Below are 20045 nucleotides of genomic sequence, written 5' to 3' on the forward strand. Positions count from 1 at the left end.
AGAAAGTCCCATGAGCTGCTCCGGCAAATTTAAGGTTTCAAGAATAGATCATTCCACCTAGCAGTGCAGTCCAGATCTTGAGACACTAACGTGGGTTGGTGGAACTGAAATGCCACAAAAGGGCAATTTCCTACTTGGAGGTCAACATGCCACGAGTAGGACAAATATAAAAAGGACTCAATATTTCAACCATAACAGTTTTATTTATCATGATAATACATTGTCAGTCACATTCGATGAAAGGGCTACCAACAGGAGATCACGATACAGAGTTGCGAGCCAAAGGTGGTGAGAAAACCTCACAAGCATTGTAGATCATACTGTCTGTCTGCCTCAAAGTCGACTGTGAGAGGCAAGACAGTGAGCAAGAACTAGACTTTTGTGGGTGACCAAGCCCTACTATCATTATAACGGTGCCTAATCGAATGAATACATTGGTTACATGCCACAACAGACTCCTCACTTGAATCTTCACTGGAACAAATTTGAGGCGGCATATCAAGAGACTGTTCGCTTGTGGTGTTTTCCCTTCTTCCGTGTTCGCCTGTGACGCCCCACATACAAAATAAACCCTTGGTTGTACCAGGGAACATGCTATGGTGACTATGGATACAACCCCACAAGTCAACAAGCTCACAACAGAACAGCCTACAGATACTTAGCCTCAGAGGGGTGAAATGCACTCTTTGCTTCATAGCTAACACTCTCAATTTCACCTGACACAAAAGATCGGGCTCGTCTATTGTTACTGCAAATCTATTCCCCAACGCAATACTGTTGTATCAATTAGGCACAGTGATAATGGAGCATGCACCATTACCATATCTAGCCGAATATGATCTTTAGCAAAGCTCTAAATAGCGACAAGCTTGATAAGAATTAGTATACAACCTCATGAGTAGTAATGTCTCTTGGGTAGAAATTCAACAACTGGAAATGTATCCCAGCAGTTGGTATTGCAGTGAAATGCAAAGACACATCAGCAAGTATTAGGTGGTGTACGCATCTGGAGCAAAAGACAAGAGGAGTTTTTGTATACAAAGGGTCATGTAGGTAAGACTGTCCACGTCTTCTGTGTCAAATTTATTTTACGTTTGGAACATTCCCCAGCTCATACAAGACCCTCCTTGAATTTCTACCCAACATTATCACTGCATTCAATCAGGAGCCATTGCATTTTAGGGGGCAGGACGACTTTTAGGAATGTCATCCCTTTGAGGAAGACTACATGCAGGAGACAGATTTAGAACAACACCAAAAGGTGTCTGCACAATCTCTGCTACTATCTCACAATATATCAGCACTGTTCGCGCTTGTTGTCAAGTCACCAGACTGAGTTTCATAACCGATGCATATCACTTACCTGAAGACCACCAATTGGTCCCCAAGTGTCTGCCTACAACCCCCTTTGAATACGATGCCCTGCCACCAAAAAGTTGCAACCACTCCTGATTAGTATAACAATGTACCACATGTATGCATAATGATTGATATATCGAATATACACTTGTGACTGTATCTTACAATGACTTCTTTGAGCTCCGGACAACCACATAAAAAATCATTTTGTGTGGAAAATTCTTTTAAACCAGGTTTTAAGCCACAGAACAAGTCTAAATATAACACTGACGGCATACAGTCATCTTATCACAATATTTCACCAACAAAGTGCATCATTTGATGAGAGTAGGGACATTGTTGCAAACTGTGTTCAATCATGGCATGCATGGCCTGGCTATGGCGTCTTGTCATTTGAACGACCACTTCATCTTCGTGACTTCTTGAAGTCAACCAACCTGACTTCAGCCTTGTCATGTTATTTTTACAGACATTGGCCCAACCATTTACTCTTAACCACAACAAATTACAATTCTGATCAACAATCTTCAGTAATCCATCCCAACTCTTTCCCAAAATAAATCACATTAAACCATGGACCGTCTGCTCTTCGACCATAAACTGTATGCCGTCAGTGGTGTTGGCAGCCCTCTATAGCCCTCTATAGCCAATAGGTTACAACTAGGTCCGGGCGTCCAATCTCTGCAGTAGTTGCGTGTTAGCTCCTTTTACCCAGTTTAAAAAGGGTGCAGCCATCTACTAACATGTTAGAAGAAAGCTATCTGCTTAGCTTATTCTGGAGATGGACCTTCAGACCACACTGATGTAACCTAACAAAATTTCCTAACATTTATGAGAATATTGGACAAGAATTACTAAGTGGCTAAACCAGTAACATGTTAAAGCAATGAACAAGGGGAATGTCCTTTAAAATGAAAATCAACAGACTCTCCTTTCTTGACTACAAATGACACCGATTTCTCAGAGTCTTCTTTCTCTTGGAGCATGTTGGATCCTGATACTCTTGATGGGGGTCAGGCGATGCCCAGTAAATTGACCAACAAAGTAACGCTTGGTGAGCAGACCGAAGACAATCAAATTTTGCTAGTTCCAAGCAGCATGCTTGGACACCATTGCTAAAAGATGGGTGCTCATACGTTGCTAAGGTCAAAATGGCATCAAATATCAAGTCTGTCCCGCCATCAGAGATGTCTGAAACCAACAAGCCCTATAAGTACAAACCAATCCAATCACATGGCAGACGTCTCAAACACAGAAACAAGCTTCTTAGTTTGAGACAGTAACAGCACAACCTCTTTTCCTATCAAAACTCGTAAGAGACTAAGACCAAAATTCAAACTAACATCAGAAGTATAAATATTGCCTCAAGGATCGTATTAGTATCATTACCGTTTACGTCATAACGTTATTTTCAATCGTATTTCGGTGATAATATGCACAACGCCACGATGAAACGGTGCCAATAGAACCTCCAACGTTACACTTCCCCACTTAACACACCACAATCTTTCTCCCTGTTTGAACAAACCAAATGGTTTTGTGAAAAAACACCATCATCTTAGCGAAAGATTATGCAAATTAGAACAAATGAACACATAACATAAGAAGCTAAAATATTGACAGCAAACAATCATGATGTGCACATTAGCGAAATGACCAGGTGTCTCGAAAAAATGGTTTTTGTCGGCACAACGTTTTGCTTCCAGGGTCAAGAATGAGATCAGAGGGAAATATGGACACTACGACATCACTCACATTCAGACCACGAATTTACTTTTGCATCACAGGTTATGACAGGTACCTGTTTTGATGGGTATTGGTCTTTTACACAACTGCAACAGTTACCATATCATTTTTAAGGACAATCTCACAACCACTTGAGGTTGAACACTATTAAGGCCTGTGAATGTTGGAAATATTTTTCACCATAAGTCTGTTCCCCACAAAATACGTTAACTATGAGCTATTTTAACCCACCCTTTCCAATTGTCTGCCAACAAAAACACATCTGTCAGGACACCCTCAACAACAACATCAGCAGCAGAAATGAACTAGCTAAGTGACCCCATGGGCCATGTGCTCAAGGTTGTGGCAAAAATCATAGATCAATTCAAAATCCACCCACTTTTGCATGAAATAATGAAAAACCTATTTCTAAAAACAAAATTAGACACCGGATAAAAAGAAACTACACAGCCTCTTGAATACAATAAGTTCGAAGTGTCTACAGTTACAACCTACAGTGTTCTCCCTTACACTTACAGTTACAACCTACAGTGTTCTCCCTTACACTTGATAAATGGAAATCTTTCTTTGCCAAAACACTCACATTAAGCTATAACTGCACGAGATGCTCTCTGCACTTTTTTCATCCAACCAGGGTCACCACTCTGGAGAATCCATTTTTCAGCTCACCAAGATCAGGCTGGCCTCCCAACTAAACTGAGCACACTTATTGGCTGTAACATTGCGATGCACTCATTTTCCCAGGTTAAGCCAGCTCAGTCTGTTGGAGAGCCTGCAAGAATACAAATGATTACCGACAAGTTGAAAAGCCGATTCCCCAAGTTGTAACATTTTATACATGTAGGCTGGATCAAACGCCTTAGTTTTATAGTGATAGTCTCTTTAAAGCAAAGTCTCAGATTCTAAGCTCCTTGGACAAGTTGGAGAACACTGAAATCTATCTTGCAGAATAAGAAGTTAAACTAATCTACCTTGCAGAATAAGAGATGAAATTTAATTTCCAAGCACTTGTGAGCAAAATCGTCAATGTATGATTGTATTAGCTGAACCAGAGAAATTCAAGGGATTTGTCCTTAAGTCTTCAAAATTGATATAATGACAAGGTGATGCAAATGCAGGGTGATAACTGGCTTGAGCGAACCTGCCTTGGTAAGGAGTACGCAGGACTAAGCAGTTAGAAGTCTGCTGCCAATTCCTTTTTCGTCTCAAAAGTCGCTGAAGACTTTGAGACAAACCCCTTTAGTTTCTCAACAATATTTACACTGGAACCGGTACTAACATTATAACATCATAAATTGGAACAAATTACACAATTACAACTTCCTTCATATTCAAAACATTGTCACGGGACCTCTTGTGAATGATGGACTTCAGAGACTCTAACAAGAGAACATCTTATCACCCAACATCAAACTCGAGGATATAGTCGGTGATCACAGCTGATTAATTTTGAAGCCAACCTCTACTAGTCTATGAGGCCCCCTGAAGGTTGCATCCCTGTTTCCCGAGACTTTACATTAGCTTTTTTGGAGAGCATTTTCTCAGAATCTTAATCTTTTGAAACTAATGAAAATTGAAACAATTTTAAGAGCCAGGACTTGTAATGGTAGCAACACAACTTGACCAATCGTTACCGAGGAAACTCTGCCCATAGTACCCATCAAATGCTGACTGAACAGCATGGAGGGAACCTTTGGGAACAAAAGGGTACCAGCAAAACTATGGCTGCCGCTACGTGGCGCTGACTGTCATAACGGTAATGCATGGTGGGACAAAGACGCGACATGTCCTCCTCTTTCTTCGTGTTCACTCATCATACTGCCGATCCTGTTTCCCGATCCTGTTAGTCGTCCTCCTCTGTATCCTGAAATCCTGTCGGAGTTTTGACGTCACCGACACATACGTGAAAATCAGCGCCACCCATTGGGATATTTGCATGTACATATACTGCTACCAAAACAAGTCCACATCACCTAACATACATATCACACTTCACAGTGTTTATACGACCTCTCAAGCTTTTGAAGATCTCTATCTGCATCTCAAAACAGCGCAACGACAACAACATAATTCTACACCTAGCGTCTCCGTGCATATGTTAAAAGATCACAGTTCTTTCCTCCGTTAGTGGATGCTTCATCTTACTGCTTCCTACCCACACTTTTCCTACGGTCAGTTTTTTTGTCCAGCTCGATATTCAATTTGAGAGTAATGTGACTGAAGAATGATAAAATCTTACCTCTTTATATACAAAAGTTTAGAAAAGACTCGTGACATGCTGTTCCTTGGGATCCGAAGATTCCAATTTGACTAGGAATCCAGTCATGAAATAAAGTAAACTCACGAATACAAACTGTCGAAGACATCCTAAGTTGTCTTAGTCTCTCGTGTAGTAGTTTCAGCAGTGCCCAATTGGCATCTCTGTTGTGAAAAGCACCACAATATCTTCCTAATTTGTCCTGCTACCAGGAAGAGCATGTCCCAATTTGACAATACAATACTGCAACCTCAGTCAAGAGCCATCCTGTCTCATATAAAGTGATGCCAAAGGCAATGTTCAGGAATTTTACTGATAGGACACTACCATTTACATGGTTGTGACAGCTCCTGACTGATTTTACAGCAGAATAATCTTTTAATTTTCAATGTTTTAGATGATACCTGCACAAGTCATGGATAAAACTTTAGGAAAAGGTAACAGGTGGTGCGGTTGACAGGCTTTACAATAACCCACACTGTAGTCACCATGATTTACCTCCTCAAATCAACTTGTAGGTCTACATATTTATAGTCTTCGTATCTTACCATCTTTTTCTTCTCCATCATTTTTGAAGATCTAGTTTGTGAAACTTGACTATTTTAACTCCACGAAGGACACACAAAAGCAATTCTAATTGAAACCCCCAAATTGACGTTCGGGTGCCTCTCATTCTCAACATGCCAGTGTTTGTGATCCGTTCCTTTCAAACCATCAGAGAGAAGTCAAGACCAAGTGTCTCTCAGATATTCCATTGGTGATTTTACTCTCAGAGAGCAAATTATTGCCACACAACTCACACATTGAGATTTACCTGAATAGATCTTTTTCCTGACGAAAAGGCAAACTGACAACAGCAGTGGAGACTGTACTGCTGGTGACATCTGCTGGAATTCTCCATTCCCTACAAGCGATCAATAGACGTTTTGCACGACATTCCAGACGTCACTATGCCACCGCTTCAGGAAAAAATCTAATAGCAGATATATATCAAAAGCTTATTTATATATATACGTCTTCAAGACTGAGCACAAAGATCAGTTCACAGCCAACTGCTCACTATTTCCGTTTTTTTTGGATTATACATTGATTTTTTCCTTTAAGGCCAAGGATGCGATTTTTATTGTCTCACAATTTAATTGCAATTCAACAGAAATAGCTCATCGTCCCCTTTAATAAGATTTCTCACAAGGGACACCCCTCAGCTCAATGTGTACACTTCCGACACGTTTAGACAAGTTACAGCAGACAAGTTTAACAATCACGCAGAAAGACATACTACTGACATATCAATTCACTCCAACATATCAATTTCCTAGCGTTATTTTCCACCTTAACTTTTGTTATTCTTATCATCTTTGAACTTGATCTGTAGGGGATACTGGCAAAGTGCGGACTTGCCATTCAAGATCTTAATCACCTGGCAAGCTTCGTTGTAATTTGCCATCGTAACAAACCCATAGTTTTTACCCTTGTTGTTCTTGTGGTCGAACATGACGTTAACTTTCAAGACGGTGCCATATTTGCCGAACAATTGCCATAACTGATGCTCTTGGGTGTCGGGTCCGATGTTGTAAACAAACAAAATATGACCTTCCGCCTCCGCCCCAGAGCCAGTGTCCATGAAAAAGTCATCATTCTGGAAATTCTGATTCATGGCGCCATTATTGAAACCACCCCTTGCGCCAGCACCCTGTTGGAAGCTACCGCCCCCTCGGTTGCCACCACGTGGATTTGCAAAACCATTCCCCTGACCATAGTGGCTGTACTCATCAAAATAATCACCACCACCACCAGCGCCATATCCTTGATTATTGTAACTGTTCTGAGCACCACCGCGGCCGTATCCTTGGTTACCACCGAAACCACCCCTGGGGTTTCCTTGATTGTATCCACCACCGCCTCCGGTTCCATAGAAGCCACCACTATTGTTATTGTAGCCGCCCTGACCCTGCATAGGGTTGAAGCGATTCCCAAATCGTCCACCTTGGTTCCTCATCGGGCCACCAAATCCTGGGCCGCCACCTCCACCCATTGCGTATCCACCAAATCCTCCTCCACGTCCACCACCACGGCCTCCTCCTCGTCCACCTTCATGACCACCAGGTGGCGCCCGCACCTTCGAAGCATTATCCTGGGCAAACCTCACAACCAAATTCTTCCCCACGCCAAGCACATCCTTCCCATTCATATCATCAATGGACTGTTGGGCTGCGTCCTTGTTCTCGAACAATACAAACCCCGTCCCCTTGCATTCGCCGGTCTGATTGGTCAAGATTTTGGCCTGGATTATAACGCCATACGGCTTAAACAAATCTTCCAAATTCAACTGCGTCATGGTCGATGGCAGGCCCTGGACATAGAGATTTGTGTTTTTCGTAGATTCACCGGGCGGCCTCGCGTATGCAACTTTCAGGGTCTTCTCCTTCAACTGCAAGCGATTCAAGGTTTTGATTGCCTGCTCAGCATGTTCCGCTTCACCATACTCAACGAAGCCGAAACCGTAACTCCACCCGGTGTGCTTGTGCCGGATGATTTTGCAACTTTTGACAGGGCCGATTGCCGCGAATAATTCCTTCATGTCATCGTCGTTCAACTCCTGGGGAAGGTAGTTGACAATAAGGTTACACTTGCTATCTTTACCAGAGAAATTATGCTGGTAATTTTCTGCATTACAGTTGTCCTGCGTATCCATGTCGGTCATTCAAAAAGTGTGGGCCAGTTGTAAGAAGTCTGTCCAAGTGGTTCAAAAACAGAAACCTTTCGTCGCCTTTGACGTCAAAACTGACCTTCTTTGGTGGAATTTGAAGAAACTTTCAAAAACAGTTCTATTGAGACTGGAGGAATTTACTGCAGGTTTTGACGATCTTTGTTGAGGCTGTGATCTTTAATTTCTCATCAAATTTGGTCTTCTGTTGTCTGGATCAAGAAAAAAGAGAAAAAAATATGATCCCGTTGTTTACAAGACAAGTCATAAAATTTTCATGAAATAAACAAAACATGTAAAAAATTTCTAAGACAACTCTTTGGATGTATGGTATAAAACTTCCCATTCTCACTTTGAAAAATGATTTTATATCTTTTTGATTCTTGTTTGCCGGAACTTGTTTGTAAATCTAAAGCTCCCAATTCCAATTAGCAATAATTCAACATATAACACCCAAAATGTTGTCTCAACTATGAAACCTTGGGATCTCTTCTTCAAAAACCGCACTGGAAAAAATAAAAACTTTAATATTTTAGTAAAAACTTCCAATATTTGGGAAAAATTTGACAAAATATGTAAACATGAAAACAACCCAAAGCAGAATTTTCTAGGCCTCATGAAAAATAGCAAACTTTGCTTCCAAGGGTAACATTGGTTATATTTCAAGATAAATTACCCCTGGAAACACAGCGGTACTGCAACTACACCAATGGTAATGTTCGGGTTACATTCCTCAGAAAAAAATCATAGAACTCCCAGCAGTACTACTAAATTTTAACTGTAAAATCCACTTCTTTTTTTTTTGAAAAAATCCCAGCTACCCCAAACTTTATCCATTCATTCAATAGGCTTTTGAATCATCGAAGAAAGTTGTATCAAATGGTAAGCAAAAGAAAAATACCTAATCCTAAGAAAAAGATGAAAAATGAAAACTCCTGAAGCAAAAAGATCCATTAAAAATATTCTTGAAACTTCATCAAAATGACACCTGGTAAATATTCATGGTCCCTCATCAAAATGGCATCTGCTAATTTCCTTGAAAAGAAAAAAAATATCAATCAGTAAGTTTCAATATTCGAAGAAAAATTTGGCAAAGAAGAAACATTAATCAATATTTCATGATCAACTAACTACCAGAAAATAGCTTTGTTAAAAGAAAAATGTGCAGTAAGAAAATAAACCAGCGATAAAGTATAGATAGACAGTTTCAAACATGATTAAAACTACAATTTCAAAACAGAATGAAAAATTGACAATGCGATGAAAACTGTCCAGTGAGAAAGATGACCAAATCTGAGAGTTTGAATAAAACTGCAGTCCAGTGAACCGTTAAGTGTCGGAGATCAAGATTTCGTTTTTTATGGCCTGAACTTGGCAGTCGACTTGCTCATCACCCTCACTCAGGTTTGATTGGGATATGATCAGCAAGTTGATCCCCTAAACCTGTAAATGACGATGGGAAGATTCAGACTTCTCAGTAGTGTTTTTTTCATTTCTGCTCAGAAATTGGCTTGATAACCTGAAGATTTTCCTTCCCCGATTTCCAGCACTGGATATCACAGGAAGGATCACTGGATCAGAGGTTATGAGGAAGTATTCTTGTAGGTCTAAATGCACCTCTGACACTCCCCCTCCACAAGCCAATGACACAACGATGCCCTTATCTAGACCCTTTATTTGGATACTTTCCTTGTGACTCTTTGCCAAAAACAACAGATCATAACTAAGTCAATGAAACGAACAACAATGAATTAAAACAAGATAAAATCTTTGGATGGTAAAGTTTATTTTTAACATTGATAAACCTGTACAAGAATCTGTACACTAGTTACGTTCGAAACATAAATAAAATGGCACAAAAAACTCAGTCCTAACATTGACCAGAATGTGGTTCTCAACGCTAAGAGAATGCTGTTTCTATGACAACCAGTTACCACCAGCAACTAGAATTACCAATACCAATAGCAACCAGTGCTACCAATATCACCATTAGCAACCAGTATCAGCATTAGCAACCACTACCACCATGAGCAAGAGTTCTACCAATAGCAGCCAGTACTACCAATAGCATCGAGTGTTGCCTTGGAAACAAATACATGTGTTACCATTACAAGCTTAAAAGTTGCTCTTGGTAACTGTTGCCAATGGAGACCTCTTCAGTATTTCAACTCCAGTTTGCGTGACTTATCTATACATTTTGCAGTAAATCAATCAACAGATGTCATACAAACTTCAGGTGGAACAAAAAAATTATCAGCTACCTGCTAATTTGAAAAGTCATGTAACTGGCATATCAACCATATCAACTACTCAGAAAACGTAGTCATCTGTATCTAGGACAGGTTGTCTAGCAACCAGTGGTCACTATGTCAACCATGTAACTAAGCAACCGCATCAACTAAATATTCACAATTTCATCATCTACGCACTTACTATGTACGCATCTTCACAAAAAATCAAAAGAGAAGTAAAATCACCCATAAAACTTGTACATGTAGTTTTTCCAATTATTGCAACACGGCAATATTAATTATGATATTGATTTATGAAGACTATCTAAAACAAGGAAGTGCACCTCCGTACCAATATGCAGATATTCAGTGGTGAGCGTATTGTCATCAAATAAAACATTGGTCTCCAATAAACTGTTATCACATTTCCTTTTGGCAGCACTTGTGATCACGATACAAAAACAGCCGATGTTTTTCACCCCTGATTTTCCCCAAAATAATCCCCGTTTACCGGAAAACAAAGCATTATCTATTGTTGCCTGATTATTGAAGCACCCATACCCTGAAATGGGCAAACCAGGGGAAAAACAAAACTTGCCGATTTTTCCTCAAACTTGACTGAAACAACCGATGCAGTGATAACATACCACACTCTCAAAAGGTGAAGGTATACTTCAGACAACTTTGTAGCAAAATTGACGCTTGACACTGTGACGATTCTAGTCTCAACACGAGTCCCTAGGTGGCAGTGTATGCCCTAACAATACCAGTACAATTATGGACAAATCACACTCACATGCCTGGTACATGTATAAGCAAGCTTTTAATATAAGCACCATAACTTAAAATAGCAAGGCTTTCAGAGGCAAGCTGGTTGGAGAGCTAAAAATAATAAAATTTGACATTTTCATCAATAGTGTTGCTTATTGCAAACGCAGCTTTCAAAACACCTCATGCAACACTGTCTGACAACCTGCCAGTAGCCACACACAAGATCAAGGGTACTGAACTCCGTTGAACCAGGTGGCGTTTTGAACAGCGGAAAACTTTAGGAAACCAATAAATCAACTTCAATTGCCTTCATATTTCACAAGTCTCTACAACCAGCTGGTCACTAAAAGATGTCATCCCCTACCTTAGCACAACACCACCAGCACTGCTGGCTAAACTTATCATTTTGAATCTTTAGCCTTAGAAGAGTCTAAACTAGAGCGCTAAACCTGATCAAACACGCCAACTGGTTAATTTTTTCTCCATATAAAGTGAAATCATGTTCGAAATGTGATTTTCGTACACTTCAAACAACCAACCCACGCAATTTCAAAACAGATTGGTTACCTCAAGTTTGGAGAGTTGGCAGAGGTGACTGCCATGATATTCACGATGTTTACAGACAAGAAACACTTACATCTGTTTTTTCCACAAACATGAGCTAAGCTATGGGTAATTATATCTCCAAAATACGCGGTCGTCCGGCTCTAACTTAGACAAGCACATGGTCAGGAACGTATCTCAAACCTTAAAGTGCATGAATTGATCATGACCAACTACATGTTGAAATGCGCTTCCCTTCCTCTACCATGTCTACTAAAATAGGCTCCTAAAACCTGTAACTACTGATTCAGCGATTCGGTCTACTCAGCAGAGACGATAAGCAAGACGTCACACAGGTATAATTTTCACGACTTCAATTGCTGATGAAAGTGAAAATCACGAAATACGCAGGACAGTATACAAACTAAGAGAATGACAAAGACTTGTGCGGTCACAAAGACCCAGCATACAAAAAGAAATGCAATGTGCTGTTCCTGTTAATAGCCACTAGCAGATTTGAGGGCTATCTAGGATGGGGATGGGATGGAGAGCAATTTTTGATATGTCAGGTCCAAAGTAACCGAATCATTTGCACCTAAATGACTATATAAAGCTATTAATATAGCCTATAACTGAGCCTTCTAAATGCACAAGCACCTAGTTGATAAGCATGGAGTCTTCCAAATAAATGCAAGAGACCCAGTCCCCAGGCAATGGCCACCCCATCCCCGAAGGTTAGGAACCAGATTGTAACAGGAACAATCTACAAATTCTTATAAGGAAATTATTTGACGTACAATTCCACCGATACCCTGATTGTCGACTGCATACGTGCATTATATCCATAACAAGTCATTCATTATGTACATACAAGCATCTTCGCAAGTTGAAATGATTTCATTCCAACCAAACCAGCTTCAGCTACTAATCAAATGAAAGACAAATATTCCGATCCGCAAACACTCTTTAGTAGCAGGATGTCGAGCTACCCTAACTCTTAACGCAAAACACTTTCATATGTCCATGATGAATGACCTCTTATTCTCCTCCAACAACACCATCTTACACATCACATTTATAGATAGAAAGTTGAAAGTACATGTCCACAATTTGACCAACTCTTGCAATCCTCCCTTTTCTCACCTCTGAACGACTTTTGGCTTCTGCCATTCTAGACTGGGCTTCTTTTCAGCTATCTCAAAGCATCATGTTTAAGAATTCTTCTAATTGAAATTGATTACGTTAAAAATTTCACTTGACAGTAGTCAATGTCTGATGTCTATAGCAACGGTGCTAAACATGCCAGAGTCCTCAAACACCAAGTGTACTGCTCTATTGCACCAATTCACCCAGTCGGTAACAATGCCAGCTACCAGAGCTAGCAACAGTTACCAGAAGTAAGAAAAGCCTGAAACCTTTTTTCATCTGAGAGATTGCCCCACATAATTCAGGATAGCAAAACTTAGTCAAATAGTTGAAACAGTTGAATACGACTGAGGTACAGTAAAGCTGAGGTACATTTGTAGTCATTACTTCTCTTCACCTGATACTTTTGAAAACATGTCCTTCGGACTCAAAAAATCTGGAAAATCTGACTAGAAAAAACTCGAAGAATTCCAAACTATTATTCACATCAAAACTTTGTCTCATGCAACTTGGAAAGTTTGATTGGCCAATTGGGAACTTACGTTACTGTCAATATTGCTCACGGTTGGTCGTGTCTGCTTATCTTTCTTACACGGTTAAACCAAGATGATCCTTGATGTAGTTCAGTCTGCTATGGGTTTCTAATGTCATTTGTGCTCCAAGAGATGCAAGGTTATGTTAGCAGTTTTTCTGACAAAATAGTCTGACAAAACCCAGCACCGACAATATATTCCAATCAAACTTTCTTTGTTCAAAATACTGTCTGATCGCTATGGACTGCAACCTGCAAGCTACCCTGTTCAAACCACTGGGCACAACACATACCCCATGGGTTTGTCATAATACAGTGGTAAAACACAGCTAAACCTGAATTTTCAAGTATCACATTTCATTTCCTGACAGTTTTCAGTTCGTGGTGTTGCCAGTTGGTTCATACCAATTATTCTCTTAATTTCGTCAAACTTGACTAAAAGAACCTTCTGGCAATGTGCAGACATTTCAAAATTCACAGACAGGCGAGTTACTACATCTGAGTTAAAAAGAAAATTTGAGATTGAATTGTGACAACCTAGAATAACACAATCAGGATTGTTTCTGAAATCTACTAGATCTGTTTTTTTATATAAACAGTACCATCGCCTCTTTGAGAGAAAAAATTGTTGAAAATTAGTTTTAAACCAAAAAATAGCCAAGTAACCTTTCTATGTACTATAAGAATAGCAAATTAAGCATCATGACTGCTATGGAGCAGGAGGGAAGGCTTCAAGTATATCTCTGTACATCACAGCCATTTCTTTAGCTACAGGGACAAATATCCTAAAGAGTTCACAGAGAGCCACATCTTTTTTTAGCTCAGATCAGTTTCCTTACACATCTGACTCCTGACATCATGATGCAATTCCTACTTTCCTTCGTCCTCAAACTCTAGAACAATCTTAGATACATATTTTTGTATTTCATACAAATTAAGAATAAATACTTACACAAATAAATAATGTGACAGGAGACCAAGTCTTCATCTGGTAAATGAATAAATGCAAAGATAGCAAAACATAAATTTGGGATCATGTACCAATTTAAACCTAAATCAAATGTAAAATTCTCGATCATTTTGAATTCAAATTTACTTTATTGTACCAAGGATTAGATTTACAAACAAATCACAGGTGTAAATGATATGAAGTGATTTATGAAATCAAAGAATTCTGCTTCTAAATTATTCATCTAATCATTATCTTCTTTTCATAATGGATCACTTTATATGTAAGCAGAACAAAACGTTCTAAAAATGAAGAAATTCAAAAAAGGTCTCACTCAGCATCAATTCAATTCAAGTTTGAGGTTTAGAAATTGCATGAAGTCACAACTTGCAAGCCAGAACTGCAGCCTTCAGCCCATATTCCATGGGATTGGGAGGACCCCAGTGTGAATGTTTGATATTCATCAACTAGGAAGTGTGACTCTAAACCTGATCAGCCCCAAAGATCAGGCCAACAGGGAATGGACTGTGCAGACATTGCCGATGTATTTGTTCCTGAACACCTGCAGCCTTTCGTACATGCCATATCTGTTGTGTACCAGCAAAGAAGGGGATGACACTGACAGCGCCAAGGTCACATTGCTGGCAGTAGGAAATTAGATGGACCTTGGCAAATGAGATAAGGATAGCAATTAACAAATCGCAACAATATCTTGGTGTAGGTCGGAGCACACTTTTCATTGCTATACAGTCATACAGTTGTGACAGTGCATTTGAACAGCATCTTTTTGCAATCCATCATAACGTAAGGTACCCAGAAACAGCTGTGAAGAAGGTGCAACAATTATCTTGTTGTGAGTCATGTATGCATTCACACAACAGCTATCTGCAATTGGATTGCATACAGGTCCCATCACCTGTCAGGCACCCGAAAACAGCTGTACCAAAACTGAAGGAGCAAGCAATTTATACCTCATATTGTTATTGGGCACTTGTAGCATCTTGTTGCATTGTTCGAGAAGTGGACACCAGGCCTACTTGGCTTACATGCCATCAGGGGCTCTTGTCAGAGAAGAAGAGTGCTACAACACCTGCTCATACTACAGGGAATGTTTGCATCAAGGTTGGTTATAACACTGATGGTGTTGTCCTGTACAAGAGTCAGCATCCCCAGCTAGAGGGCTTTGCAGTGAGAAGTATTGACGGCCGTCACTCCTCATCTCAAGGCCTGCCTCCATTCCTGTGGGTGCAGCCAGATTAAACAGTAGCAAAACACTTCCATCTTGGCAAGCTGAGCAAGGTTTACTGCAGCACCACTGACATACAGAACTGCTGGACTAGAAAATTCCCACAGGAAAATCATGCACTTTTGCAAAACTTGACATGTGAAAGCACCCCATTCATACAGATTTATTTATTCATGATGATGGGCTGGCATGCTATGGCTACTAATTACTCAAAGACAGAGTGGCCCTCTCAGTGAATTTGCCTCAACTGGTCCACATTTAAAGCTCCCTACACCAGATTCCAGATTCCAGGCCAGACTGCCGGTAGGAAGTTTTAGCATTGTTGTACCCGCAACTTTTGAACAACATTCTACTGTTTTCTTATCCAGAGGTCTTCCCAGGAACTCTCCAAAAGTTACCGAAAGTGAATGAAGTCATTCATGGCGCTCAGACTCATTTATTTATGTATTGCTATCTACTGGCACAACGTCTGCCGGGGCTTCTAATTACTTAGCAAGTGCCCTCCAACCACTCTCAAGGGTAAGGTCAATACATTGATGCAAAGCCTCCAAGGCAGCCAAACAACGACTTACATTATTTATATTGGCATAAAAGGCAGAAGTGAAGAAGTCTTTCCAAGTGGCACAGCGCACTATGAGAGGTCTGGATGCAAAATGAGTTCATGGCAAATGCTCCTTTAAAGTACTGGGCTCAAATCTAATTGGACACAAAAGGCCTCAGCACCCTCCTTATTGACTCCACCAAAATAGTCAAATCCAGAAAATAGAAACTGGAATGTGCTTAAATGAAAATTTCCATTTGTCTTTTAGTTCTAAATCATCTGCAAGTACCACCCTCGTCAATAAATGATATCATTCTTCAAGCACGTTGTCTCGACATGACACATATCAGACTTACGACTTTTATAATACAAAATCATGCATACTTACTCTTTAAATATTGCAGTCTCGAGGAGCTTGAAATCATATACAAGAATTTTTATTGCCTGGTATTATGATCGATGAAATCTTCAGCACTAATTTGCACAGTATTCATGCATGTTAGGCGTTGTACTTTGATAGTACAGCTATTTGGTGCAAATGAATTCAAGGCATTTCGGACAGATAACTATGCAATTTTGGAATGATATCAAAAGTACCGATTGTGCCGATTTTCCAACAAGACGTTATTTTGCCTGGAAACACTGTTCAACGGCTGTGCTGACTATCACAACACTTTTTGGTTGGTCATGACGTTGGCCATTGGCAATGACAACCACAGGCTGTTCAAAAGCACCTCGCCCCACTCAAATAGTTTTTGGTTAACTTCTTGACAACATTTGTAACGACTGCTGTGCTTTCAACTGTGCACTGTGTTTGTCCCTGCTTGGCGAGACGACTTACCCAACACCAAAGCATCATTTGTCTAAACCAGAGCAGACAAAGGAAGGCAAATGGCCATTCGATACCAGAATCGGACAAGTCGGAAATGATTGTGGCTGAGGCCAGAAATCACAGCTTATTCTCATTAATGTCATACCAAGTTAAGGAAGCAGGCATCTTTTACGCATCCTAATGAAAATTTATGAATTTAGAATTGGATGATCGACTGGATTGAGGATTAGGTGATCCCTCTTGCCAAGATATGGCCACAATAATTGAAAATGCAGCTTTAATACCACATCCAATAGGCATCCTAATCTGGGTAGTGGTGTCCCAACAACTTTTAAGTATGAAATGGTTCTGATGCTGGTTGCATGCTATAAGGAAAGAACTACAATGGGTCACTTCAATTTCAAATAGAGTACTGCAAGGAAAAGGGAGTAAGTGCAATTCCTTTTACCTGATATCATCTCCAACAAACATTGATGAAAATCCAATCACCAAGGACTATAGCACATTAAATGAAAGCATCCATCAAATCACTAGATCTGCACTAATCATGATAAAACGCCACTGTTTCCAAGATTAGCGTTGAGAAGTAGCTTTTTCCTGAACATTATTTGATGGCTTGGTTTTAATACTGAAACACCAAGGTCAATTTCTCAGGATCCAAGCCAGTGGTCTTCATGACTTCAACTTGCAATTGCACTTTTCGCAAATTAATCATGTATGGGAGTGCCTTTTCCTTTTCGATGCTAATCTTGAGAACCAGATGAGACCCAAAGGTATCGGGAGCCTTGCCTTTTCTGCCAGCCAAAGTCTCCCAAGTGACATTTCTGTCTGATCATGCAGCTTTTGAAAAAAGTGTTTGAAATCCAACAATGAGTGCAGACACCCAGAAGTATAACTGAAAACCACTTGCAGCATTTTTCAGAAGGGAAATTAGTCTGCACAGTTTTTTGCCGGACCCGAGCAGAACAATCGGACTGATGTGTATATGGTGTGCAATTTTTAGGTAATTTACTGATCCTTTCTGACTCACCCATGCAGCTCAGATCAATATTGTTCCTGGTACAACCTTTACCGGATTATTGTTGCCAACAATAAGTTTAGTAATTGGCTAATTCAGAAAATGCAACACTTCAGACATGAGTGGACTTTGTTTTTCCCGTCACCATGACTACAGTTGGTGGCAGACATTTTTCCTTGCACGGAGTCTATCAAGTCAAGAGTATCACCGAGTTCCTGACAATTTACCTCAAATATGACATTAGAAATCTAGACATGACATATTAATGTTGCCATGACAATCATGTCAGTATAATATTACGACTACCACAGACCTCCATGAGCAGTTGATCAAAGAGTGGGAGGTTCTAAAAGCATCTTGCAAGAAGTTTTTGCCAGGAGACAGTAGGAATTTCGTTTGGGATGGATATGATCCGCTGTTTATAAAGATGGTGCAATAACCACAGCTTGGAATGCATAACTGATTCATCATCTTATAACAGAGCTTCCACAGAAGGTCTTCTCTTCCAGCACAAACCAAAGACACCCTATTTGGTACAAGTGGCTCAGACTTTGGGCTGGCGGTCATGAGGTCCCTGGTTGAAACCCAGTCGGTGTGAGACTTGCAGCAGGTCTCTTCCTCCAACATGCTTTACTGCACCCAGGTGTAATGAAAAACCTAGAACTCAGATGAATCCTTGGTCTGAATAGTATGTCCAACATGGCATGATGGACTCAAACGAGAAAGTTTTAAAACCAAAGGCTTGATGACCAGTAATCGGATGCTTCCTGCAGAGATTTCGTATGATCTTCCAGACATATTTGCGGCAGCATCTTGAGAATACACATGTGCATTCCTATAAGTACAAAGCCCTGACTAGACAAGGAATTATATATATCAATCATCATAACCTGACACATAGGTCAATAATCATTTGCTGATCATGCTCACACACTACTGCCCGCAACCTGTGGATATCGCAAACTTAAGTGCGGGTGGGCCAAATGCCAAGTAGAAGATCGTCTTCACCAGAATGAACTTGACCATTGGTTTTTTATGAATCGTGGTCCAAGTCAATACTTTGAAACTGTCTGGCCCCCTTGACAGTGATGCAACAGGCAACAGCTTAGACTATTCCTGTCTCTTTTGTAAAATAATTGGTAACCTCACCACCTGTCGCATCAGAGGAGGCGTACTCTTATCCTGCTGGTTTGTGCAGCAGCTGTGGGATCTACATGTCTGCTTTACAGTGAAGCGGGGAGAGAAATACCAGGAGGGAAGTGATGAAGACAATCATCGTCCAAATCTGCCAGTTCACCACGTGGAATCCTGTGGTCAGCATGCACTGACTTGCTGCTGTGTGCAACAAAAAGATCACTCGTCTATTGGTAAAACCGCTGTGATTTCTGTCGCATGCGATTATGATCGCAAGTTGCAACAATGATTGCTTGTTTGGCGTGGTGCTTTAGATGCAGAAGTACAAACAGTGACGTGTGTACATTTTTAGATACCATCCAGAATAGCAACTCAGTATCAACTATCAAAGTCTCCACACTGACTGCAAGCATTGACAGAACTCCACTAACCTGAGGTCAATGTGTTTTTTAAAACCAAGACTTATGGGTCAATGATGAGCCCCCTTCCATCGAAGCTGCAAAGGTGAGACTTGCCTGAACATCACAACGCAAAAATGGCTTTAACGCCCAATGGGGGACTTTGACTGATGCCAAACTGCCATCAAACAATGTTTAATGCGATCAGTACATTTTCATTCACCACAGTTAGAGAATTAGTAAATTGATGCTAACATGTCCTAATCTGGTTACAGCTCTCTGGCCCATGGAAACCTTTCACGCAAAAAGTGGCTCCAAATAGGTATCTTTCTAAACTAGTACTTAGTGGCACTTTCCACGCACGATATTGAATTAGGCGTGTGCCCCAGAGAATGCTGGGATTGATCCGCCTTGGCGTCGGGTCATATGAATAGCCTACTGAAATAGAAGGATCAATTATCTGTGTTTGCTCTGCATACATACAAATGGAGATGTCGATCTAGGCGTGTACATCAATACACGCTGTCTCGTCTCACATAAGCTTCAGAGGAGCAATGGACAGTTCCTTGCCCTACGCTTCTGATGGGACAAGCGACATGACCCACACTCCATGACCATGCAGCCTTCCTGAGGAA

General features: G+C 40.4%; 1 protein-coding gene across 1 annotated transcript in view; it reads right to left on the bottom strand.

Moving 5' to 3' along the window:
* Positions 1-192: 192 nt before the first annotated feature.
* Positions 193-20045, bottom strand: part of LOC135501054 (ELAV-like protein 1-B) — a 29158-nt gene continuing 9305 nt past the window's right edge. The window contains exon 3 of the mRNA XM_064792779.1: positions 193-8281. Within this exon, the coding sequence (XP_064648849.1) occupies positions 6696-8066 (1371 nt within the window). The 5' untranslated portion in view covers positions 8067-8281 and the 3' untranslated portion in view covers positions 193-6695. The remainder of the gene's footprint in view (positions 8282-20045) is intronic.

This window comes from Lineus longissimus, chromosome 17, assembly GCF_910592395.1.
Source record: "Lineus longissimus chromosome 17, tnLinLong1.2, whole genome shotgun sequence".
Taxonomy (NCBI): domain Eukaryota; kingdom Metazoa; phylum Nemertea; class Pilidiophora; order Heteronemertea; family Lineidae; genus Lineus; species Lineus longissimus.